The sequence below is a fragment of the Choloepus didactylus genome, chromosome 14, assembly GCF_015220235.1.
Source record: "Choloepus didactylus isolate mChoDid1 chromosome 14, mChoDid1.pri, whole genome shotgun sequence".
In the NCBI taxonomy this organism is placed as follows: domain Eukaryota; kingdom Metazoa; phylum Chordata; class Mammalia; order Pilosa; family Megalonychidae; genus Choloepus; species Choloepus didactylus.
This window is the reverse complement of record NC_051320.1, coordinates 80,895,864-80,922,489: the sequence shown is the minus strand read 5'-3', so window position 1 is coordinate 80,922,489 and position 26,626 is coordinate 80,895,864. Positions and strand designations below refer to the sequence as shown.

Genomic DNA, 26,626 nt, shown 5'->3' with positions numbered 1-26,626 from the left:
GGAGAGGAGAGGGGCCAGGAAAAACAAAACAAGGCAAAACAGAAGCAGAACAGTGTTTGACAAGTAGTGAGGAGCAGCACAGCATTGATGAGTACCCAAGAGATGAAGTTTTGAGTCCTGGTTCTGCCATCAGCTGAACATTGTCACAAGAAAGCCTAGTGATTTCATCCGTAAAACCAGGGTTCAGTGATTTCTCAGGTTCCTTCAGTTCTCTGATTTTATTGTAAGTTATTTCTTTTGTCAGAGGCCTCAACTCCTAAGACACTGAAGGCGGGGGTGGGGGGTGTATTTTATAGACTTTGAAAAAATACTGTATAGGCTTTGATAATTGTATCAATTTGGGGAGCACTTTTAAAATAGTGACATTGTAGTGGAAAGAATTTTAGAAGCCATCCATGGAGGAGTCTTGTCTCTGTCACCTCTGAAGGCCTGTGTGAGCCCTTCCAGGGACTGTCAAGGGCAGTTTTGTAACTGTGCTAAAAGAGGGAAGATTCCTGTAAGGGATGGAATATAGACTTTACTCCATAAATTCAGAAGGCAGAAGCTGCCAAGCCAGATAGAACTGCTAGGCTGCCCAGCAATAAAACCGGGAAGGAGTTCTGTCTTATTCTGCAGCTTCTGCCTTTGATTTCATGGCAAGAGAGTCCATTCCCTTTGTGTCCCTCATTCAGTGAGTATTCAGTGTCTAAGCTGTGCCAAGAACTGTGCTAAGTACTGAGACCAGAAAGGTAACAGTCCCTATCCATTTTAGTGTGGGAACAGAGGATTATATATTTATGATACTCCTCTGTGATATCCCTGAAATACTTTAAAACTATTCCTCACAAGGTATCATTTTCAGATTTCTTACAACTCATACATACCAAGTTTTTCCCTTTTTTTTTTATTAGACAAGTTGTAGGTTTGTAGAAAAATCATGCATGAAATAGAGTTCCCATATACCACTCTATTGTTAACACCTTGAATTAGTGGGGTACCTTTGTTGCAATTGACCAAAGAATGTTTTTGTAATCATACTATGAACTGTAGTCCATGGTTTACTTTAGGGTTCCCTGTTTGTTGTATAGTCCCATAGATTTTTTTAAACTTTTTTAGTAACATGTATTTAACCCAAAGTTATCCCTTTTAACCCCTTTAAAATTTCCCTTTCCCTTTTAACTCTCCTTCAGAGTTCAGCCCTTCTATCAAAAAGGTCAGCCCAAGGTGAATGCAAGGTGCAGGGCCCTCCCTTGTCTTTTCTGGAACTGGGTCTTGTCCTGGGCTTGTGCTTGCTGGTGGCCTTAGGAGTTTGCTGCTTATAGGAATAGGAATGCCCCTCTCCGTCCTGGGAGACAGACCTCCTTCTCCCAGGTACTTCTCCTCAGGACTTAGAGCAGGTAAGCCTTTGCTCCAAGCTGCCCAACTCTATTTTTTGTTTCTTACACTGCTTTCACCGGTCCAAGCTGCTTTTGCCTGGAGGGCAAATTCTTGGAAGGTGGTGAACCAGGGAGGAGTTGCCTAGGTCAGTCTTCCCTGGCTGGAAGGAGGCTAGGAACCCACAAAGGGTTTCACACTGCCTTGGGAGGGGGTATGGAAGGGGCCAGCAGGAGTGCAAGAAGCTTCTCCTGTGGTTTTGAAGCTCAGTTTTCTTGATTCAGCACCTGCCCAGTAAGTGCAGCACTTTAACTGTTTTCTGTGGTTGGGGGGAAGGGGACTGTCTTTAAGACTCCTTGGCTGCTTTTGCCTGGGGCAGGGTGGAACAATGACCCTCCTCAGAACTGGGCCCCAAGCAATCTCAAAAACAGTGGTCGGCTACCCACCTGCATGCCCCTGGATATTGGGGTGGGGAACGAGGTCTTCATATCCCACCCTGGCACCAGCGAGCTGCACCAGGGGTGAGGATGTCACTGCTGCCTGCCACAAGATGACAACAGCTGCTGCCCAGGGAGTGCGTTTCAACTGTATTTCCCTAGTTTATCAGCCTCTTCCTCCTACTCTTCCCTGGATGCTGCATGCTGCAGTAGACTCTGGAGTTTCAAAATAATTGATTCAGACGGTTCCTGCCTGTTTAATAGTTGCTCTGGTGGAGGGACTGAGTCCTGGAGCTTCCTACGCCACCATCTTCCCACAATCCCCCCCAGCCCATTCCAAGATTTTTAAAACTTAATTCTAGATGATTGAAAAGGACTTCATGGTACCTCAATTCATCAGATACTGACCTTGCATCCATTTTCTATAAGTAAATGAGAAGTATAATTCCTTATCATTTGTCACGAATTCATCGCAGTTATTGGTTTTAAAAAAAAAAAGGCATGGGGAAAGGGTTGAGTCTGTTTTGGCTTACAGCATTTGAGGCATAACATGATTTGGAGATAAGTATGCATTACTAATGCTACTAAAAACGTCTTGATGAGGCAGTACTAAGAATTACTTTAAAGGGGTCTAAAAGAAAGAGTATTCCTCTACAACCTACAGATAAGCAGGTCAAATCCAATCATCAACACCAATCCAAAAACATCTCTAAAATCCATCACTGTGCAAGTCTTTATTAAGCATCTAGCACTATGGTAACCATAGATGAAAGATAAAAATCTCAACAAGAATATGTTCAATGAAACAAGATAATTTATGCATTCAAAAAGTTGCCAAAGATTCAGTGTAATGTTATCCTACCAACACTTTGCCTTTCTTCCTGAAAACTTTTAAGTTAATTCAAGGTAAAGAATCCTATTTTACCAAGACTTCCATGACTTCAGGGATGCTCACTGATCTGAAAGTAGCTTCTATAGCAGATAATTTTTTCCTGTATAGAATGTTCAGCTAATGTTTTATCTCTAAAAATGGAACTGCATCAAATGTGTAACATTTGATTTATGTGTTGAGGGAGTTCTAAAGTCAAGTCCAGCTGGTAACAACTCCAGGCATTACTCTAGACCTTACTGAATGAAAATGGCAAGGAAGCGATTCATTTTATGTAATGTAAAAGCCAAATGTGAAGATACCTTTCTTTCTGGAGTCCCCATAGGCTTCCCATAATAAAATGCCAGGAAACAGAAATTTCGGATATATTTGGTGGGGAATCATCTCATGAAAACATGCAAATGAGTCCACCATACACTCTGCTAAAACATGACAAAGGGATATATGAAACAGATTCTGCTGGGATTTGGCCAGTGGAAAAGTTTTCTCAACTGAGAAAAAGAATTTAAAAAGCTGAAAAAGAAATTTTTATTATAAAACTTTATAAATCATTTTAGCCCTAATAGAATCTGAAGCAGTGCCTTTATTTTTCAGGTTATATTTTACTGCTTTTAAGGGGAATAATTTGCTTTAGTGATATTTGGAGATTTACTGTAGTCTCATGTTACCCTTCTGAAGTCAATAATCTCTTCAAATATACTATAGACAAAACTTAGTAAATTCTGATTTTAAGGCATTAGGCCAGGTATTATAAGGGCTTACTTATTTGTTTCTCGAAATAATCTTAGCTGACTTACTAAAATGTGGAACTTATAAATTCCTTGACTGCTTTTCCTGTGTTAATGTGATGATGTTTTCAGAGAATTCAGAAAAGAGTTTTATCCAATTGCCTTATGAGGAAAATAAGGTCCAGAGACATTAAGGGAAACTCCCCTAAGTCAAAAAATTTAATAGAGCAGGTTCCCCACTGCAATCTCCAAGCCACTCTAGTTTTCTTTTCAATTATTGCAAAGCTATATAAAGGAGGCCACAAGAAACAAAAAGGACATGAGTTCATTCTTCATTTTATTTTCATGTCCCAAAATGATTCATCCCAAATACTGAATTCAAAAGAAAACATGTGATTTCTCAGTATTAGCACTAATTTATGTTAACAGTCATTTCTTTTAAATACCTAACTTATTTTACCCTTCATTTAAAATTGCAAATTAAAGCACATATTTACATGTTTATATACAAATACTTCAAAAACAATCCTAATCTTGATCCAAGAGTTCACACTTAAGAAGCAGTATAGTATATGCTATATACACCGTCTTCCCAAAAGTCTCTTAAGACTTGGTGAGTTCCAAATATTCATTCACAAATGGTTTTCCTTTAAACTTAATGAGCCAAGTACTTCATTTCTGAGTAAATAAGAGGAATTATTACAGAACACGCTTTGTACAAAATAGCACCACTACTAAAAAAGGCTCGAGGTTTTGTAATCCAAGGTTCTGATTTAAAGCAAAAATATGTGGCATAGAGTGCGACAGCAAAGAAGTGTCCAATTAAAATTAGAGGGTTAGGAGACAATCTGTAATGAAAAGAAATATATATATTGGTTAAGACCCAGAAATTAACATTTATTCCTTAATAGGTACCAATTATGTATCATCTATAAAGCTAAGTCTACATTCTGCATTTTGGAGGACTTGACAAGCTTGGGTCTGCCTGCTGAGTTTGACAGCAGAAACAAATCATTTTTTTTTACAAGAAACTACTTAGGAACTACGCTGAAAAAACAGTATCTTCTCTTACCGTAGTTTGCATAAGTCTTATGTTTTAAGCTGTTTTCTTTCGCTAATTTTGAGGTGCCAGTCTGAAGTACCTGGATAGCCTGGCTTGTTCAGAGTCTACTTTTTGAAAGGTAAGTAGTATTCGTATTCAGATTATAGATGAATTATAAAAGACAACTTCACTTTGCAGGCTACTTTTCAAGACTATTCCACATATTGTCTGCACCATCAGAAACCATTACTGTGTTTCATGAGTCCCTGCACTTAAATTAGTTTTTAAATACAAGTTACTCAATTATTCATGGCTCTCACAGATCAGAAATCATGTGGGAAAATCCAGAGGCAAAAATCAAGCTTCTATTTTAATCAAGGTTTTTTAGCCTCCTCTACCTCCTAGTCAATGCTTTTTTCCCAGAAGTAAAACATAGAATTAAATGTTGCCTTTTTTTCCTTTACCTGGGCCACCTTCTGATTAGAATGCTAATGGATACTAAAATGACAAACTGTGTAAGAAAGATTTGCAATAATTTATAAATGAGCAAGCCCTAAGAAAACTGGGAATATTTGTTTCCTCTGTGCATCAAAACAACTTACACAGAAAGGAGCCCAACTGGACCAGTAACACATTCTCCACCAAGTTTGAAATAAAGAAAACAGGCTTTTCTTAGTTGATACAGGGAATCTAAAATAAAATTTAAAAGTTACTCTCAATCAAAATTGTCATACATTCATCATGATAGAGCATTAATGATAAATCAGAAGAATTATGAAGCTGTGACAAGTACTGGACCTTATAGGTAATTTAAAAACAAGTCCTAAAATTCCAGCAACCCAGGATTCTCTTTTAAATTCTATAATCAACATACGTTTACTAATATAAGTATGAATATTTGTTCTGTTAGTAAATAATTAATACCAAACATTTAGGTATTAGAACTTAGAATTGTTTAAAAGCTATTTCCTTGATTATGTTGTAAATATATTAAATGAGGTGAAATACTTTTTTTGTTATGAAAACCCAATTCAGAAACCCAGTCTCTAAGATGCTCAACCTTTATCTCTAATGAGCAGTAAATTATCAAGTAAGAACTGTTACAAATAGTAATTAAAAACTAAAGGACAAATGAGGTGGGATGGGGGGATGATTTGGGTGTTCTTTTTATTCTTGTTCTGGTTCTTTCTGATGTAAGGAAAATGTTCAGAGGTAGATTGTGGTGATGAACACATAACTATGTTATCATACTGTGGACAGTGGATTGTATACCATGGATGATTGTATGGTGTGTGAATGTATTTCAATAAAACTGAATTTAATAAAAAAAAAAAAAAAGGAAGGAAAAAATAGTAATTAACAATAATAACAATGTCTTATATCTGAATTTTTTTTTAATACTTTGCAAAGTAACTCATTACACCCTCACAACATGGTATAATCAATCGATAACCATTTTAATAGTTTACAATCAATGTTCTTTTCAGGCATGCCTAGATTTTTCTTAATAACAGATTAAAAAAAGATACAATAGGTAAACTTATACTCCAGAGAAGCTCCTTCCTTCTCCAATCTTGTATTACTTTTAAAAAATGTTTTGTTGGCAGATTCAAATTCACAACATAAAAACTCCTAAAGAGCTTAGAAAAACTCAAGAGTTAGTTCTTTCTTTTCTTACTTGCCCAACCTGCCATTTTAACTTTCATGCCAATTAAAAAGAGAGATTTGTTTAGAGGCTTCAAAAGCATGTGTATTATCATCCTTTGTAATCAGATCAACAAAGCACTAATCACCAGGGCTGAGGCCATGTCAGAGAAATAGCTTTGTTGTAAATGTACTGAATAATGGGATTTGAGTTGTATTTATTCTTGACAACCTAAAGGCCTAGTTTCATTAGCCTACCATTAACTGATGAATTTGTACATCGCTGTGGTTGGGAGGTGGCACAGTTGCCTTTTTCTCCTAACACTGCTTCTGCTAAGTCATGTTTTCCTTAATATACAGTTTGACCATCACCTTTTTGAAAAGAGATTGAAACTAAAAAGACTAACAACTGTGTGGCCTTCTGATACATGGCTGGAAAGATCTTCCATCACAATCTGGTACATTTGGGGATATGAACAATCTGGGTTGGACCAGAGGAATTAAAAATAATGGATATGATATTGAATTATTACTATTAATGTTGTCTAAAGAAAGGCAACAGCCTTTCCAAACATGATTAGAAGCTAAAAATCTTGTTCAAGGACGGAATTAAAAAGAACTATCAACTTAGGAGTCAGCAAACTCAGGTAATTCTGGCTTAATCACTAACTTGTAATTACACTTTTTTCCTGTGCTAAAAATCTACAATTCAGTAATGTTCATTAAAAAATATCTACACTTACCATCTGTGGCAGAAAATAATTCATAAAGAGCCTGAGCAAGAACATTCACAACAAAGGAATGAGACTTTTTTCTTGTCCAATAGAATGACTTTTTGGCCTAAAAAAATAAAAAGATCACTTATAATATGGTAAGAGAAAGAAAAAAAAGACAAACTGATGTTTATAATCCCCTCACAGTGATACTTATCCTAGGGCCTTTTCACAGGTAATGCTGCCTTATGTTTATCATTTATTAAAAAGAAAAAAAATCATCTCAGAGCAATGGGTTAAGTAACTCTGAAGCTGAATTTACAATCAGTGTAAGCAAAGTGGCCCATGCAATCCAGTGTTACATAATACTCAAATACAAAAATTTAGAAACTCTGTTAAGACTTTTAAGCTGCAAGTCAAGTTATCTGAGTCTGAACAGGACCGCCTAATAAGAACCAGGACTATAGAGAAAGCTCCCAGGTACAGAACTCCTCATCAAAGTTCCACTCTTTCACCACCACCACATCACCACCCCGAAAGAAATATATTTTGAGACATTTTTGTCAAAGAGTGATATCTTACCTGAAAAACAGCTGCATCATCATAAAGGTCAGGGATGCCCTTTAGCAGTTTTCTCCACAGTTTTATATCGTTAAAAACAACAGTCATCCCTCCACCAGTAAGAGGATGCCTCATATTATATGCATCTCCCAAAAGAAGAACACCTATTAAGAGAGAATTAAAATGATGACATCCCGAAGCATCCCTTGAAATAAACAAAAATATCACTATTCTGTTAATTTATAAAAATTATTGATGTGAGCTAGTAGATAAAAAGAATGTGAAAATATATGGGGGGAATCATGACTTAAAATTTGTCAAGGCAAAAATTAAAGAGCTGATTCAATCAACAAATATTTATTGGGCATCTAATATGTAAAAAGAGTATGATCCCTGCCCTCATGAAACACACAAGCAAATCTAATGTTAAGCCAAACAATGTCAATACATTTACAAAGTGTCTTTTAAAATACAGTAGGAAAAAACAAAAAAATCTACAGGCATCCAAGCATAAAAAGCAACTTTTCTACAAGGGGGAAAAAAAGATGTCTGACATTTCACAGCAATATTTGCTGCCAGCATCAATTTCTAAAGGAAAGGAAGTCGCCCTAGGAAGATTGGACTCAGACATGTTGAAGTTCAAGTAAGAAGGCAACAGGCAGATATTTTTAAAATGCTCAGATGTTAATTTAGGAGAATAAACCTTAATTGATTCTTAGCTGAAAATCATTCCCCTTGAATCGAAACGGCAGAAGCAGAAAGCACCAGTTTGACCCAAAGCATATCTCCTGACTGAGCTGCCTGATTCTAAGATTCCCAATCCACTGTCAGTCTGCTTAGTGACCTGTGACTCAGAGTAATTAATAAACAGAACATTTATTTACTTTTATCTGTAAGAGGAGACAACCATAATCATAGTGTTAAGATATAAAATTATGGATTTTTGTGGTGTCATATACATGTATAATTAATTATAAAAATATAATCAATTCATATTACTTTATAAAAACTTAGCTTCTAAATGTTTTTAATTCAAGTTTTTATGTATTACTTTAATAACTTCATTAAAAAGCCAAAACTATGTCCATTTATTCTTCTTCTCCATGGAACATCCTCTATCCCACCAATTAGAATATATTCCCACAACATGTTATTTATATGGATTTGGCATTTGTTTCATTCTGCTCTGCTTTATAGTTTTATATAGTTGATGGTCTGTGCATGTGTTTCTAGAGCAGGCTACAATCTCTTTACAGTCAGAAACCAGAATGTATCAACAGCTCCCACTGTGACCTCTCTTCAGAGCTCCAGACTCATGTGTTTGGGGCAGGGTGGGGGGAGGAGGTGGGGGTGCTGCACACATCTCCAATCAAATGGCCGGCCTGCACTTCACACTCATTAGGTCCAAAGTGAACTCATCACTTCTCCCTACACTTCTCTAAACTGATTCTCTTTTTCCTTTTTTCCTTCATTTCCAATGTTAATAAATGACTGGCAAACGATCTACCATTCATCTGAGCCTGAAATTTGGCATCAACTGAGAGGCCTCACTCTCTTAAGACAGTATCAAACTAATCAATGAGTTTCATGCCTTCTGCATCCTAAACATTACCCAAATCCATTCTCTATCTTCCATTTTTACAGCCACACCCTAGTTGAGGCTTTTGCCATCATTCACATGGAATAATAAAATGGTCTCCCTATGCATCTTAACATTCCTCTAAACCGTCATCCACAATGTCAGATTAGTATTTCTAAAATACAAATTTAATCACACCACTCCCTTATTTAAAACTTTTCAATGAACTACTAGCAATTATTCTAATAGTTAATAGCAGGTATAAATTTAATCAAGTATATGTCATTTGGAATACTGACTCCTTTATAAAATCAGTCCAATAAAATGATACCTTGTTTGTTTACTGGTGAAGGAGGAAGGAAGCTTGCTGGCATGGACCTCATTCGCGAATTCTGAATGGCATCTAAGAATGGTTCTTTCAGGTGATCTGCAATAAATCCCATCCCCAAATAAATAGTTAAAACATTTCAATTTCAAATTATCACGTTTTCTTATCAAGTATAAACAAACACATGTGTTACAATTTTATATACATATGTTGTGATAAATCAAGAATTATCTATTTTATTAATAAATTATTCAAATACCTAATTATTCACACTAATAACTAAGGAATCTAAGGGTAAATTAATGCAAATGGACATTACAGCTGAATGAACAAAGAAATAGGCAGAGTAAGGCAAATTCAAATGGGATGAGCCAGGGAGAAAACTACCATCTTCTTGTCCAAAGGTTAACCTGGATAGCTGTTGTATTTAAATATTTATTGTCACCACCACGTTCAGATAAAATGAGAGGAAATACACTACCAATTCACAAACAGCAAGAGGGTATGTACACTAGATAGTATGTACAATACCTATCTGATCTTTAGATGCTCCATCTTCAAAATGAAGAGATTGGATTAGCTCATCTGTAAGATACTCCCTAGAACTTTCTTTTCATACAGTTCCCAGTGTAATGGCAATGTAGCAGCAAAATGTCAGTGTTAAATACTATCCCATTCATACTAGGAGTAGAATCTGTGACCTAGCTAATATTAACATAGACCTACCAATGATTTCCCTCCATGATTTCAGGGCAGTCTGCTCCAATTAACAAGCTGGATTGGAAAAAAACACTAAATCTACAGTATAAGGGAAAAAAATGCTAAAAATATCAGGAAATTGACAATCCTTTTCCTAAATATGCGCACCTTCTGTTTTTCATCTGAAAGCTTCAAAAGTGGCTTGAGTGAAAATGTACTGAAATGTTTTAATATGCATATGTTGAAACTGTCATTAAAAATCTAAGTTGGTCCATGTATACCATTATTTCACTTCATTTCTGTTTAATATCTTATTACTAAACAGAGTGGATTCACTCAGCCTACAAACTAACTTGATTGAAAAGAAAAATGTTTAAACAAAATGTATTCATAGTAAGGATAGCTTCCTACTATTATGTCATAATGGCAAGCAGGGCTGGCCTTCAATTTTATCACAATTCTTGACAATTTTCTTAGATTTCTTTTTTGTATCTTCCCATTAACAGAAAAATACTAGTACACACCATGAAAACTTTGAATTTGTGCAAACATAATTTTTATGAGTGTTTTTACAAAGATGTCTGAAATCTCATGAAGCCTTTCTGTAATCAACTCAAATCCCAAATGATCTCAGACATCCCTTAGAGCTCTTGTGTTCTGAGGCCAGGCATGTTGCAGCAGGCATGTATGAGCCAGATAGACCTGGGGTCAAGCTTGGCTCTGCCACTTATTAATAGTTTAACCTTGGAGAAGCTAAGGATGCTCTCTGAACCTTAGTTCCTCATCTGTAAAACTGGAGATGATAATGCCTACCTACCTAATAGGGTGGTTATGTAGATTTTAAATGAAATTATGTTTGTAAAATACTTCATAAATTGTAGACATTCAATAAATAGTAGCTATCAGAAACCCAACATAAAAAATAGATAAGTATAAGAGATATTTCAAGAATTTAGAGAACTTTGACTGCTGTAGAGACTACCTTAAATATTACATATGTCCATGTTAATTATTCTGAAAACTATACTTTATTAATATGATGAAACTATATTGATTTTTTTTTTTTAATTTGGAGATTTTGTTATGTGCTAATTTAAATATTTAGCTCAGCTCCAGTGTATCTGATTGACTGGATGCATTTTTCACCTGCCACCCTTATCTCTGTCCTATTTAAACACAGCTTTAGTGAGACCTGGAAATGGAGAGCCTTATGTGAGATTTGCTTTCAGACTATAGATTATAATGGGAGTGAAATCCTATTTCTTACCAGGCAATTGTGGGTAAATTTTTTCAGTCATGTATTCTCTTAAATTCCTTGGCATTTCTCCTCGAATGTCAACAAGAACTCGAGTTTCATTGGATGAAATCTGGTAGATGAGGACTGGACTCGGATTAGCTAAAATAAGTTCAGCATGATTTGCTTTAAACTGTGGTGCATTCTGGAAAAAATATATATATATTTTAATAACCTTCAAATTTCAAGTTGCTTTTATTCTCCTACAACAACATTCCTACCATACCTTCATAAGAAAGCCAACAAAATGAGATGAAACAGAAACTTTATTGGAGACCAGGTTCTTCCTGAACTTGGAGAAAAGCCCATCTGCAACAACAGTCAATGGAGCATGAAGTTCCTATAACAGATAAAGAATACTCAGCTAAAATGTAAGAAATAACAGCAAAGGACTATTCTATAAAAATGTGCATGAACAGATTTAAATATATTATCAGATATCATTTGGAGAGTATTTGAAAAAGCAATTACGTGAGGCTTAACTAATGGCCAATCTTGAGAAAGACTTCCTCTGAGTCCCTCAGGATCACTTCCCTTCACAGCTCTACCATACAAACCACCTGGAAATACTCTCCACTTTGATGGACAGTAGGGGAATTAACTACAGAGCAAATCTGGACCCTAGAAGACTGAATCTCATTACAAATTCCAAGGACCAGTCAAAAATTCTTTCATTCCAGAATTTTTTAAACTTCATATAGTCATTCAGTTGCTAGAGCTTAGAATAATTTTTGTACATGGATACATGTATTTATGTTACTACACAACGAGCAGAGAAAACCTCAACAGCTCCCTCAGTGGAATACAATTTCTAGAAGGTGGTGACTCTAAGGAGCATTCTAGAAGAATCAAAGTTTAGCCTCTGACCCTCTTTCTTTTCTTCTATCAGGCCAACATGAGCATATACTGGAAGCTATTTTTTCTGCTATTTCCCCAAAGATTCTCCTACCTTTTGTCTTTTGATTTAAAACAACTGTTATTTTATCCTAATCATTTTTTTTATCCTGAATTCTCCCTTTTCTTGTCTTCCAATTCCCTCTGCTTCTCTGCTAGTGTATATACCTTATTTCAGTTTTTAATACTGTCAATAAAGTGGTGTTTGCTTAAGTTATTTGAATAGCATTCTGAAGTGCTCCGAAGAGCTGTGTTGCCATCTGAAGTCCAGTAGTCCAACTTATGCATAATAAATTGGTGACTCCTTTTTTAAAAAAGGAGTCAAAGAAAAAGAAGAAAAAATCTCTTAGGAAGTGACATTTGATAAATCTCACCTTGATGTCTCCAGTTTCTTTTTCCTTATACTGAACTCCCAATACAGCATCATCTTCCTCTAGTAACTGTAGAACAACACCTTCAATAAACTTTGTACTAAAAGATAAATAAATAGAAGTAAATTTTTATAGTACCACACTTGAGAAATTTAAGTTAGATATGATAAATTCCTTATCTCCAGTTTACCCCGTATCATACAGAATTTTGCAAATATTACTAAAATTAACAAACCATTTATACTGTTTTGATATTAAAGTCTAATTACCCTAGTTATATTCTACTCCTGCAAAATATTAATAAAAATTAATTATATTAAAAACTTGATAAAAGCCATTTACAAAACAAAAAATACAAATGTGCATAAAACATTTGCAAAAATGGAAAACTTCACTAATGATAATAATGAATATTAAAACCCAAACTCCCACTTATACATAGCAAATTAGCAAATTTTAAAACAAAATCAGACTCGGTTTTTGCAAGAGTTAGAGAAAAAAAATTACCTTTCAATCATCACATGAAGCAACTTGTAAAATTCTGCTGATGACAATAGTACTGTTTAGTATCTGCTTACTAGGTGCCAAACAATACATACACACAGTTCTTTACTTATATTAGCTTGTGTAATTTTCACAACAATCCTACTGGGTAGATACTACCCAATTTTTACCCAACAATTCTACTTGTGGAGATGTTATATGAGGATGTTCAACACAATGACATTTTATTAATAGTCAGAAAGTGGAAATGATGTAAATGTGCAACAAATAAATTAAATATTGATAAATAAATTGTAGACTATCCATACCAGGAAAATGTCATAAAACTATAAAAATCATGTTTCAAAAAATACTATATATTCATATAGTTGTGTGTGTTTGTATGCACACATATGCATAGACAAAGCTCTGGAGTGACAGAGCAAAGACATCACTAATGGATTTTAGAATTATGTGTGGTTTTTATTTTCTAATATATTAACAATAAATACATATCACTAATGCACTGACACAAAAAAAGTATTTTAGAAAATAACACCAAATTTTTATATCTCAATTGATTAAAAAATGGTACACATCCAGAGAAATTTTTCATACCCTCTCACATTCATACATAGAGACGAAAAAAAAGAATTGCAGTTTATTCACCAAATTATTAACTGTAGTTATATCTAGACAGAAGAAGTAAACATGGATCATTTTTATGATTTTGTATTTTGGGGTATTTTCAAATTTTCTACAGGGAAGTATCTTACTTCCATGGACATCAAAAAAGTCCTTTCAGTCCTAAAAATAAGTCCACTTACTTTGTCAACACTTAAGACTACGCCAACGGTATAAGGGTTCTCATGTTTAAAACTTCCTCAGTTATAGTGTTTAAAGGCTAGAGGCAAATATAAGTTAATAATTAAGAGAAAACAGTTCTGTCAAACTATGTTCTTAGAAAGAATGGGACAGGATTTTTCTCTTGGAATCCTCTGTCCAGACTTAACAGAGGGCATCATAACCACAAACCCAAATGCCCCAATGGGTACACACAGACTTACTCCTTAGCTAAAACTATATTCTCCAAATTCCAACACATAAAAATCACATAATTTATTTAGTCAAAGGAAAATTATCTATTGTTCTATGTTGTGCAAAGGAAAATTCTCTGACTGACTTTCAGATCTAACACTCTGTTCTAATTTATTGCTATCTTAATATGGTAGCTATGTTCTAGCCCACATGAAAAACATGTAAGGAAAATCTATAGAATAGTATTTGCGCAAGGGCTAAATTTAAATGTTAGTTAATTCCTTAACGATATATGAAGCTGTAATCTTACTTGGGCTCTGCCATAGCTGCTTTCCGGAGACTCATGATGAATCTTCCATGATGGAAAGCTCTTCCACTCTGCACTTGATTGTTTTCTGTCAGAGGGTAAGGAATTTGAACCTCCGGTTTGTTTTCTTGATCGTGAATTATGTAGCCATTTACAACCTGGGCATCAAAGCCTTCCACTGTATCTGCAAAACAATTCAGTTCAAAAAAATCAATTTTGTTTATATGCCCCAGAGTATACTAGGCACCAAGGAAGATACAAGACATTGAAAATGAGCCGTCATAAAGTTGTGATACCATTTTGAGAACTGGACAGTTAATTTAACTGTTTCAGAAATCTCAATTCTTCTCTCAGGATAATGGCAGTCTTAGTAAACCTGTAATATCACTTAAAGATAACGACACTTAAAACTATTTCAGATTTGTAATTCCACTTTACCTCAGAAAGATAAGCAAGAAAATGCAACATGAAATAAGCCACAGTCCTCTAAGGAATAAAACTGTTCTGTCCATACAGACGTAATATAAATTCAGTTCATTTTATCACTTTTTTCAAAGTACGGATATGTAGTATTGGCACAAAAACAGAAAAAGGGAATAAAATAGACAAGATAAAAACTCTAAAATCAAGACCTAATTTATACATGAAGGCTGAATATATAGAAATGTACATTTCCCAAGCCAAAGAGAAAGGGTAAGATTTCCTAAATGTTGGTAAATTCACACTATAACTATGACTTAGGATAGACTATAGAGTAATTTTTTGTAAATCAGCTAACAGAAACACTAGCAGCATACTGAATACTGAGTTTATCAGAGGTGTTGTAAAAGCAACTTGAGTTTGAAAAAGTAAAAGAAGTTGCAATTAGAAAAACATTCAAAATTTCAATAGAAAATACAGCATTTTTAAAGTGCCAATTGAAAATTAACAAATGTAAAACTAATTTTTAAAATGAAAAAGGAGAAACAATACCTTAGGGAAATATCTATGTCAAACAGAACAAAAGACTAATATTTATGATATAAAAATTACTCATTAAACCAACAGGAAAAATATAAGACCAAAGATAATGAGCAAAGTATACGGATGATTCACATAAAGCAATATAGAACTATTGAACAAAAATAGGAAAATGTGGAAAACTTGATTTAAAAAAAATCAATGAAATGAAAATTGAAATAAGATACCAAATTTATCCAAAATGCTACTAAAAAGTTCAAATATTACTCATGCTACTGTAATAACATTTTAGAAAGTAGTTACAGCAATAATTATCAAGAACAAAGAGGAAATTCATCTAAGAAATTTATCCTAATATGTAAGTTTTAATTTTTAAAGATATATGCAAAAATTGGTTCACTATATCTATATCAAAGAATAATTGAAAATAACCTAAATATTCATTTAAGGGAAAAGGTAAAGTATATTATAAAGTATCAACTAAGAAGATACTACACATAAGCTTAAAATTATAATGATAAAGAATGGTCAACAGTATTGGAAATATGTTTATCACATCAAGTAGAAAAGCAGACTTGTAGGATATATATTAAAATACTCTAATAGATTGAAATACACTGAAATATATCAAGATGAAGTATATTTAAATAATTTCATTACTTTTGAAAGAAAAACTGTAATGAACCGTTTTGCCACATATGTACTAGGAACAAAATAAATTAGTTTTCTGATTTGGTTTTTCAATTATTACAGTTAAAACCTATTCAGGGACAAGCTGGAGGAATTTTTATCACATCTGTCCTAGGAACTGAGTAAGTTACATTTTTGATATGTTCTACAACTAGTCAGGGGCAAGTGGACAGATACCCAAAAGCTCCCAAATACCATACCTAAATCTTTGGGGCTCACCTAGCATTTCTATGTTTATCCAGCTAATGAGGCAGTTTTCATAATCCATAATTATATTATAGGAGTACTTTAAATGCTAAAGCTGGCCCTTTAAGAGCACACTAGAAAATCTAAAAAGTATAGTAGCACAGTAAAATTTTTCTTTCGATAGACTATCTTAAAGCAAGCATACAACAAAGGTCTAATTTAAGATATCTTGAACCATCTGTCCCTATATCAACTTTACTGATAAAATCAAATGTGAGAGCTTGCACACTTAACTTTAAGCAGACAAGAAAGGGGTACCAAAAGGGTACCCTAAACTTCACTAAAGTTCTTGATTCACAGACACTATATATTAATAACTTGGAAATCAGTGACATAATTACAACTATCACTATCCATTAATCATAAAACTCCATACTTGTGATGTTAGACAAGACAGCAGATAAACTGACAAGGAAAACCCTCTTTCACATTAAATATTCCTTCACATTAAAAAATGTGCATTTTTTTTTGTATAGGCAAGTGCTAAAGTTAAAAGAAAAAAAAGCAAGAGCAAAAAAGCTTGCACAATATAAATGAAGAACAACATTAAAGTCAACCCAGTGAGCAAGAACTAAAGGCTACAGCACAGGAGTATCAGAACCATAAGCCTAAAAGGGCTAGAGTTTCAAGAGCCACTCCCAGACAGCAGGTACAAGTTCCCATGCGCTAGGTATGCTGGAACTTAGTACCATACATAAATGTCTTGTCATTGAAATAAAGAGACCAGAAAAACTCAGCTAACTGCCCTAAGACATGACCTGGAAGTAAGCTATCCACCATAAACTGTGGGTGGAATCACCCATAAAAAAAAAATCCCAACATAATTTAGTGCCATGAAGTGAAGTAGAGTTGAACCTCAAGCTAAGTAAACAGTGCACAACAAAATAGATATCCTTTATAAAAGTCAAAAAGCTTCAAACCAGAGTCTAGGAATAAATATAACAAAAAACACCTAAGATTTATGAAACTTAAATACATTAAAGACCAAACTGAATGGCAAGTATATGACATTCATGGACAGGAAATCTCAATCATAAAGATGTCAGTCTTCTCCAAACTGAGCTACTGATTCAATGCAATTCCAATCATAATCTTGGATTTTTTTTCATGGAACTTGAAAAATTGATTCTAAATTATATATTGCAAAGCAAAAGGCTAAGAAAAGCCAAGATAATCTTAAAGAAAATAAATAAGTTGGGGGGAGGGAGGGTTTCCTCATGAGCTATTTAGATATTATATAATAAGTTATAGAACATAAATTAGAATGTATTGATTTTAAGAGTTTTGGATAATAAGCTTGAATCACATGGTAACCAGTTCGCCAAATAAAATCCATACCCCAGGGCAGGTAAGTCAGCCTTGTATCAAAAAGCCCACACCCTGCAAATGACTATCCCAAGTGCTCCTATTATCCATATCTCACCACCCCTGAGGGGAAATTAATAGCATAAGAATATTAAAACTGGGTTCTTTTTGATGAAATTAAAGGTCTCCAAGAAATGTGGACTGACTAAAATACTTTAGAGGGTGTCCTCATGCCTGGACTGCATATAAGAACACACTGAAGCTTGTAGACACAACTTTGGAGATGTTACCTAATGCTAGATCCATGATTCCATGCCCAGCCATTAGTTCAGGAGCATTTTGAGTTGCCTGATGTTCAACTTTGAGGTTAACAAAATCCTGTCACTGGATATTGTCACATGTGCCTCAAGTGAACCTCATGCAAGATGGTACTTAGGAACCTGAAAGGACAGAGATGAGGCTTCTTTCTGACCTCACAACTTGGGCATATTTTAAACCCTGCAACTCAAGAGCAGAAAACCTATCTGTCCTGTTTCCCAGTATATCATTGATACCTCACACAAAGTAGGCAGTAAATAAATATTTCCTAAATGAAAAGCTGGTACTTAAAAAAAAACAATGTTTGAATGGAGGAATGATGCTTAAATAGAAGATTCTAAGTAATAACACTTAGTGTAATGGGAACCTAATAGGCACTCTATAAATGATCATTCCCTTCCCTCACCAAAATTCATGCTCCCATTCTAGGAGTTTTCCATGTCCATTATTTTGACCCTTACCATTTTTTTAGCCATCTCACTACATCTCATTAAGTCTACTTCATATATCCTCGTACTACTAAATGCTTATTTTCTCCTTTGCTTAACATTTCATGCAAATTAGTTGGTAAATGAGTAAAGTAACCTGTATAAATGGAAATAAAATGGAATGCCTTTTTACTAACCATAGGATAGTTAAAATGAAGAGGGTTTTCTTATACCACAAAACTTTCCTGAAAAATCAATATGAACCTACCTTCAAGACCGAGGTCTTGAAGGACATGATAGCCACCTGGCTGCAGAAATTCTCCAACTATCCTGTCAGGCTCATTTAAATCTCTCTCAATTACTGTCACCTTTCTTCCATCTCTGGAAAGCACTGCAGCCAAAGCAGAGCCAAGTACGCCAGATCCCACAATGATAACTTCAGGATCATTTTGAGAAGATATTGATGCAGTGGCAGCTGCTCCTGATAAGGTTGTTTCTGAAATATCAGTTCCTTTTTTGCACTGTTTTAAAAAAAAAAAAAAGAATTATGTTTCCACATTTGTTACCCTTAAATCATACTACTACTATTATAGACTCAATTGACTTTTCCATCTTGGGAAAAAGCTAGAAGTTAAAATTATTAAACCAAATGAACATTCAGCTTTTAAATTCAGATCATATATAAAAATTAATGATATGGGACTTGCCCTTATGAAGCTCATTACCACAAAGGAGAGTCTAAAGTTGTATGTAATGGTGCCTAAGAATCTCCCCCTGAGTACCTCTTTGTTGCTCAGATGTGGCCCTCTCTCTCTCTAACTGAGCCATCTCGACAGGTGAACTCGCTGCCCTCCCCCCTACGTGGGACCTGACTCCCAGGGGTGTAAATCTTCCTGGCAAAGCAGAGTATGACTCCTGGGGATGAATGTGGACCCGGCATCGTGGGACTGAGAGTATCTTCTTGACCAAAAGGGGGATGCAAAATGAGACGAAATAGTTTCAGTGGCTGAGAGATTCCAAATGGAGTCGAGAGGTCACTCTGGTGGACATTCTTATGCACTATATAGATAATACCTCTTAGGCTTTAATGTATTGGAATAGCTAGAAGTAAATACCTGAAACTACCAAACTCCAACCCAGCAGTCTGGACTCCTGAAGACAATTATATAATAATGTAGATTACAAGGGGTGACAGTGTGATTGTGAAGACCTTGTGGATCACACCCCCTTTATCTAGTGTATGGATGAGTGGAGGAATGGGGATAAAAAATAAAGGACAAATGGGGTGGGATGGGGGGATGATTTGGGTGTTCTTTTTTCACTTTTATTTTTTATTCTTGTTCTGGTTCTTTCTGATGTAAGGAAAATGTTCAGAGATAGATTGTGGTGATGAACGCATAACTAGGTTATCATACTGTGGACAGTGGATTGTATATCATGGATGATTGTACGCTGTGTGAATGTATTTCAATAAAACTGAATTTAATTAAAAAAATGCTAAAATAATTAATGATATAAAAATATTGGTTAAATTAAAAACTTATAATATCCCAATAAAATTATATACTTTCTCCAAACCTATTTAGAAAATTCTGACATATAGACATGTTTAGAAATCCACATCAGGCCACATACAATAAACGTGTATTAAGGGGCTTCAAAGACTTATTAGAGGGCAAATTCTATCATTAATTACTCAACTCCTCAAATATATACTGAACATCTAACCAGAAGCAAATTACATACAACTTCTGATTTGACTTCATATTGTAACTTTTAGATGAGGTTCCACTATTCACCTTCATTTTCTCCTTCTGGATTTTCACTTCAAAAATCTATCTTAACCTAAAATCACTTCTATATAACTAAAAGATTGTCACACCCTGGCTATGGATCTATTATTTGAGATTACTTAATTCAGCAAAATTCCAAATGAACAAAATAACTCATACTGCCCCTTGGGTTTTGACTTGTTTATAACTTTAGTCCTTAATATATAAGGATATACTTAATTTATCCCTTCCTTTTTTTCCCATCCTGATACTCAAAGAGAGACTGGTTAGTTGGTTCCCAAATTTAGGAACAAGGACAAATATTAAACCCTTTCACTGGCTGGGTTGACAGCCAAAACTTTAACTTTGATCTTAAGAGGATACAAAACTACTGTTCTAAGGAATTTATAACCATTGAGAATAATAGTGCCTGTCATTTTTTATATGAAAATTCAATCTTGTAATAAGTTTTTCTTCCTGGTAGATGGATTCACAAATTTGAATACATTTCAGATACAGAATTACAAGGAACCATCTTGCTGAGTTCTTTGGCTTTAATGATTAAGGTAAGAGTAAATGCCATTTGATGGGGTTTTAATAAAAAAAAAACAAACAGAAATAAAAGAGATGAATCCTAAGATCTTTTAGAACTTTAGTTCTCTGTGATTCTAATATTCACCCAGCCTTCTTTTATTTCCAAAATGCACTGGGGCTTTGTCCATTGCATTTTTAAAATAATTTCTCTTACAGAAATACTTTCCGTCCTTTGCCAAGAAAAGACACTAGCGTCTATTCTTCCCAAAAGTATGTCTTAATGACCAGAACTGACTATATTTAAATTACTGTTTTGGGAGCACGGCAAGCCCCTTTTGTCATCTTAATCATTTTTTACTTTTCCTTCCTAGATTTTCCCAGTTAGACACACACACACACAATCCTGGAAGGGGAGCTCTAGAGGAAGTCAAGTCTTTCAGAGACTGGTTAGTAGAAGCAGCAGTAATTAAAACTTAGTACTCAGTAGGTCACACAGTGTTAACAACTCCCTGGTTAGGAAAATAAGCAGAAAGCTGAGACACTCGCAAAGCAGAACCAATATTGATAACCTAATTTTTCTGCCTAAAAACTTCGCTACACACCATACTGGCAGCATTCAGTCAGTCAGACTAGTGCTCAGTGACCCCAAGGGACATTATCTCAGACAACAATACAAAAGATTTCAAACTGAAAATTAAGGAGTCCCTCTCCCTTTTATGCCATTCCTCCAGTCCACACACACCAGGCTGCTGAACTCATTCTGCACTGATCAAAATGCTCCTAACAGGTGTATGTACTACCTTTAGACTGTTAATAGTTACTCTTTATTAAGCTGTTATGGACTAGGCATTTTGCAAACATTAAATCATTTAATTCCCTAACAACCTGTAAGGCTGGTACTGCACCCTTCTCAGAGGCAACTGATTCTTAAAGAAATAAAGCAATTTGCCAAGGTCTCACAGCCAGAAGTGATGGGGCACAAGTTTTAAACCAAGTCCCTCTCTTCTCTAAGCCATCTAATCTGTAGTGTGGATATAGTAAAATAACGTAGATCCAGCATCCTCAAAAGGTAAATTACTTTATAGGCCACTTGTCCTAACTCCAGGCCACCAGCATCCCTCACTTGGTCTACTGCTGTACTTTTTGCCTGATCTCCCCCTTTCCATTCTTGTACCCCTACAATCCATTCTCCACACAGCAATAAGAATCTTCTTTTCAAAAAACTGAAATCAAATATTGCTACTCCCACGCTTAAACTCCTCCAGTGCTCTTGGGAAAACATCCAAACTCCCATGGCCAACGGGCCTATGACCGCTCCCCCTCATCTCGTACCAGTCTCCTCTGCTCTCTTTGCAAGGATCATAACTGCACATGTATTTGGAGACCTGGCCTTTGACTTAGGAGCATTACTGCTGGTACCTCATTGGGCTCTTTTACCCATGGCTTTACGATGCTGAACATTTTTACCTTGCCTGTTTTTCAAATTGTTCTATCAGTTTCCCCAGCCAGCTGTCACTTCTTATAAGCAGTGGAATTGCCTGCAGCAGGTTCTCTTCTTCCCAGATACAAATATAATCCTTCCCTAAATATTTAAATTAAATGGCATTTTTTTTAAACCACAGAAAGTGATTCTGTCCTCCTTTCAAAATGAAATTCTAACATCTCAATTTACATTTCAAAATCAAATCAATATTCAATCTCTATCTGAGGCTCAACCAGCTCTAAATGAAACAAATGTTTTCTTTTTCGATCTTCCCTAAGAATGCCAAGGATGTAGACAGGGAACCGTCAAGAGCTTTAAAAAAAATCCAACTACATGATAACTTTTACCAGAGTATCTATCTAAACTGCCACCTTTTTCCCTTTTGAAGAAGAGAACCTACATTTGCGTGCCCCCAATCCTAATTTAAAACTAAAAGATTCATTCATTGGCTCACTCTGAATTCAACCTACCCTCCTGGACGCGAGCTGCTCTTTATTTTCTGATCCAGGTGGTGACTTGGCCCAGAAGAAGCCAATGAAAGGCAGAGCCGACAGAATATCCGAGAACACCGCGAACTGGGACTCGCTGTGCCCCCGCCCCAGGGGGCCCCCGTGTCGGTAGCGACAGCGGTAGGAGAGCACCAGGCCCAGCGACAGGAACACCAGCACGCACAGCAGGAGCTCCTTGTTGGCCAAAGTGATGAAGTCCCCGCACTTCTTATAAAAATAGGTAAAAGTGGCAATGCCAAGGAAAGTCCACATGGCTCGAAGTCTTCGTTGGGGGCACTGGTCAACGCTGAGCTTTTTTTTTCACCCCCCTCGTAGGGTTTTGAGCACAATGGGTTCTCCCGCAAAAGGTGTTCCCAAAAGGAGGATGGAGATCTGGACAAAGTCCTGTAAACACTACTGTCACAAGATTACAATTCAAATCAGAACAATTTTTTTAAAAACCATAAAAAGTTAGTATAAAAGTATCCTGCAAAAGGGGGAACAGGGGTGGTTGGTACAGCTCACAGAACCTGCTATTTTAAAAGCGCCTGCTCCAACACCTCCCGACTAGACACTCTCCTCTCTCAGGCAATCCATTCTTCTTCCCTCTGTGGATGGGTTTCCTTGGGGTGCTTGCTGGTGATGGATCTGAGGTTCGCTCGTCAAGTTGTAAATTTTGTCTTCTCTATCACTAGCAGCAGGTTCCCTTTCAGAAGGAAAAGGCGGGGGGGGGGGGGGTTCGAAGAAATGGCTCGGCGATGCGAAATATAAAAGGCGGCCTCGCCTCAGCCGCCAGCGACGACCCCAGGCAGCGTCCGGAAGGCGCGAGCGCTGTTAGCCACCGCGGACGAGGGATAACGCCCGGGACCGTGAAACTGCACAGCCCACCCTCAAGGGGAAAGTTCCCTGGGCTTCCTTCGCAAACAAAAGACGGCCTCGGTTTCAAGGTTTCGGCTTCAGGACAGGCAAGCCCGGTCACACTCTCGAGCTCTTCTCCACAACAGCGGCTCCCGATTCCCCGGCTCCCGATTCCCCGGCCCCCGAACCTTCCAGGTGAATGGCGGTCCCCAGACACCTTCTCTCAGAGGGCGGCGGCGGCGGCGGTAGTGGCAGCAGCAGCCCCGGACAGCCTCCTCACCAACATCTCCCGCTGGCGGCGGCGGCAGCGTCTTCCCTCGGCGCTGGGCCTCCGCAGTAACCAGAGTAACCAGCGCGCGCCGTCCGCTCGCCGCCGTGCCCCGCGCGCCTCAGCGGCAGGTGTGGGCTCGGGCCGGGCGAGGGACCAAGGGGCGGGGTTCCAAGAGGTAAGCCCGCCCCGCCCGGCAGGATGCGAGCGCCGGCTCCGCCCGCCGCCACCGCCCCCGGCCAATGAGGGCTCGCATCGCGCGGTAGGCCGAGATGGCGCTATGCCGCCTTTGGCCAATCGCAGGCGGCGGAGCCCACGCGGCGACGCCCGGAGAGGCGCTAGGGCGATGTTGCGTGGTATGGGCTGGGGGCGTGGGCATGGGGTGCCGGCTCGCCGACTCCGGGGGGCATGTCGCAACTGCGTGGCGCTGGGGTCTTGCCCGAGGAGAGATGGGGTTCGTTCTGAGGAAAACTGTGACTTGAGGTCAGCTGCCCAATGTCTGAATAGTTCCAGTCATTAGGTACCAGGCCTCGTCTCACAGAAATGAGGCCGGCACAGCCTTTCTGTACTGTAAAGAGATCGGTGGAAGGAGCCGTGAGTGCATGAAGAGCGTGATATTCAAGAGCCTGAAAAAAAGGAGTAGGGGTCTCCCAGAAGAAGAAAACAGTCTTGGGTAGGCGAGGTGTTACATTCTTTCACTCAGGAAGGTTAGGCAACTGCGCGTCCCTGGCTATGCCCCGGCTAAAGATACCCTAGCGAGCATAGCCCTTGTTCTCTCAAGGAGATCAGAGAGAGGGATGGGTGGGCGGCAAAGAAGTAAAATAAATAGTTATGTGTCATAAGTGCGGTGAGAGAGGAGTGGGCGGGGCACTATGGAAATAGGCCCGGAGCGGGTCAGGCAAGGCCCCTTTAAACCCGTGACTCTTAGGTTCAAATCCTTTCTTTTAAAGCGTGGCTGAATCGTCGCCTCCTCCACTAAGTCTTCCTTGACCCTCATCATCTCCCTTAATAGTTTATTCATACTTTTGTTGACCCGTTCTTTGACTGTATTTTTTATGGCTGAGTCTTATCCTAGCTTATTTGTAGGTTCCTTGAGTAAAGGATCTGTGTCTGATAAATTAGAATCACTCACAGCACCTAGCACAAAGCTTTGGACTTAAATTTATCCTCCATAAAAATTTATTGAATGAATGACAATGATTGGATTGATGAATGACAGTGGCGTAGTCAGACGACCAGATGATGAGAATCAAATTATAGACCTAGATTCTGACTGCCACTAACCACTTGCTGGCCATAGACAAGTCACTCTAACTGGGGGTTCAAGTTCCTCATGAAGTCTAAGGTTCCTCTCAGTTCAGTACTGGACACTTTGCAGAGTTTAAGAAAGTATGGTACCTGCCTTATCACTTTTCACCCCAAATATTATGCTTTACCTGTTACAAAAATAATTGTCAAAAACACAATAATTGTCACAGACATTATTTTGAACCTCAGAACAAGCTTGATATTAAAAGTGAGAAAAATTAAACTAAAAGAGGTTAAATAGCTTGGCCAAATCACAGCTTTAAGTGATGAAACCAGAAGTTAAACTCCTGGTCTCCAAATTTTGTGTTTCCCAGTATTCTTCATTGTTAATAACTGCTTTAATATTACTCAGTTATAAAACCAAGACTCTGATTTGCCACCATAATATTCCTCACTGGTATCAACAAATTTGGCTGTTTGAAATGTAAATCAAATGAAAAAAGACTCAAGAAAAAAAATCAGTTTAATGTGGGAAATCATTTTCCTGAAGATAATTCTTCAGTGAACTACTTATTGGTATCTCTGATTTCCCCTGTTGCTAAAATGATGAAAGACTTGAGCAGCTGACTCTTGCAGATGAGAATGCAAGTATCACCAGAATGATTTATTGTTACTTGCTTACCCTCAGTAAGGATATTTTCTTATCACATAACTAGTTTCTAAATTTCTTCATGTGTTTATATTTACACTGGGTCATTCTTACAACATCAGGTCCTTTGTTACCCTTTTGGGCAGTTTAAGATCCATTCCCATATTTGGGGAAAAGGGTGTTTGTACTACCTAGCATGGGGCACACTCTGAGTCCTTATATTTTCTGAACTGAATTAAACGGGATATAGCCCATTGCTTCAGTATGTCTGAATCTTGGCAGGGCTCATTTATTAAAAAAAAAAAAAAAAAATTCTGTCAAGCCACTCAATGGGAGAAAGTAATAAAAACTACAGAGTAGGTCCATGAGAAATACTTTCAAAATCACGAAAAGAGCTAACACATACATAGGGTAGCCAGTGTTCTAATTGCTTTTCATATGTTAGCTCATGTTGTCCTCATAACAAAACCATGAGGTAGGTGCTATGCACAGAACAGCAGTCACACAGCTAGTGAGTAGCAGAGCCTGAATCCAAACCCAGGAAATCTGGCTCAGGAATCTAGGAAACTTTAACTAGAAGCTATTTTTAGTTTTTTTTCCCACACAAATATCTAGTTTCCTTAAAACACACAAAAAGCACATTTGATCTTTTCATTCCATTCCTTAAATGCCTCTCTTGGTTCTGTTGACCAAGATTGACATGCCAGGTCTTGGCTTGTACCTTTTCAAGTGCCATTCTCGATGCAGGAAAAATCCTTGACCTTTTTCTTTAAGAGCCAGATTAATCAGCACCTCTTTCCTTTAAAGTTTTCTTAACTCCATCTCTTTGTCATTAGAGTCACCAATTGGTAATATAATTATCTATTTATGTATACCTTTTCCAGGGAATTCAAGTCTTTAAAACAAGGACCATGTCTTATTCATAATTGCACATTCACCATTTGCCATTGGAAAAGCATTTTTCAATATACTGAATATAACCTTTCCTTTCTTCATTTTATCCCATTTGTTGTACCAAA

The 26,626-nt window shown here is 36.9% G+C and overlaps 1 protein-coding gene and 1 long non-coding RNA gene across 3 annotated transcripts in view; one reads left to right on the top strand and one right to left on the bottom strand.

Moving 5' to 3' along the window:
• Positions 1 to 3,727: 3,727 nt before the first annotated feature.
• On the bottom strand, positions 3,728 to 23,839 carry SQLE (squalene epoxidase). The gene is made up of 11 exons (XM_037802443.1): positions 22,567 to 23,839; positions 18,576 to 18,828; positions 14,364 to 14,544; positions 12,536 to 12,632; positions 11,494 to 11,607; positions 11,241 to 11,412; positions 9,278 to 9,373; positions 7,389 to 7,531; positions 6,837 to 6,933; positions 5,052 to 5,139; positions 3,728 to 4,255 (listed from the first exon to the last, which is right to left on the bottom strand). Exons 1-11 carry the CDS (start codon positions 22,855 to 22,857, stop codon positions 4,063 to 4,065), a joined length of 1,725 nt encoding a protein of 574 aa, XP_037658371.1. The 5' UTR covers positions 22,858 to 23,839; the 3' UTR covers positions 3,728 to 4,062.
• Positions 23,840 to 24,095: 256 nt separating this feature from the next.
• The window catches only part of LOC119509464, a 101,983-nt gene continuing 99,452 nt past the window's right edge, over positions 24,096 to 26,626 (top strand). For both annotated transcript variants that reach the window (XR_005211708.1, XR_005211707.1), the window contains exon 1: positions 24,096 to 24,383. This is a non-coding gene — a long non-coding RNA (uncharacterized LOC119509464). The remainder of the gene's footprint in view (positions 24,384 to 26,626) is intronic.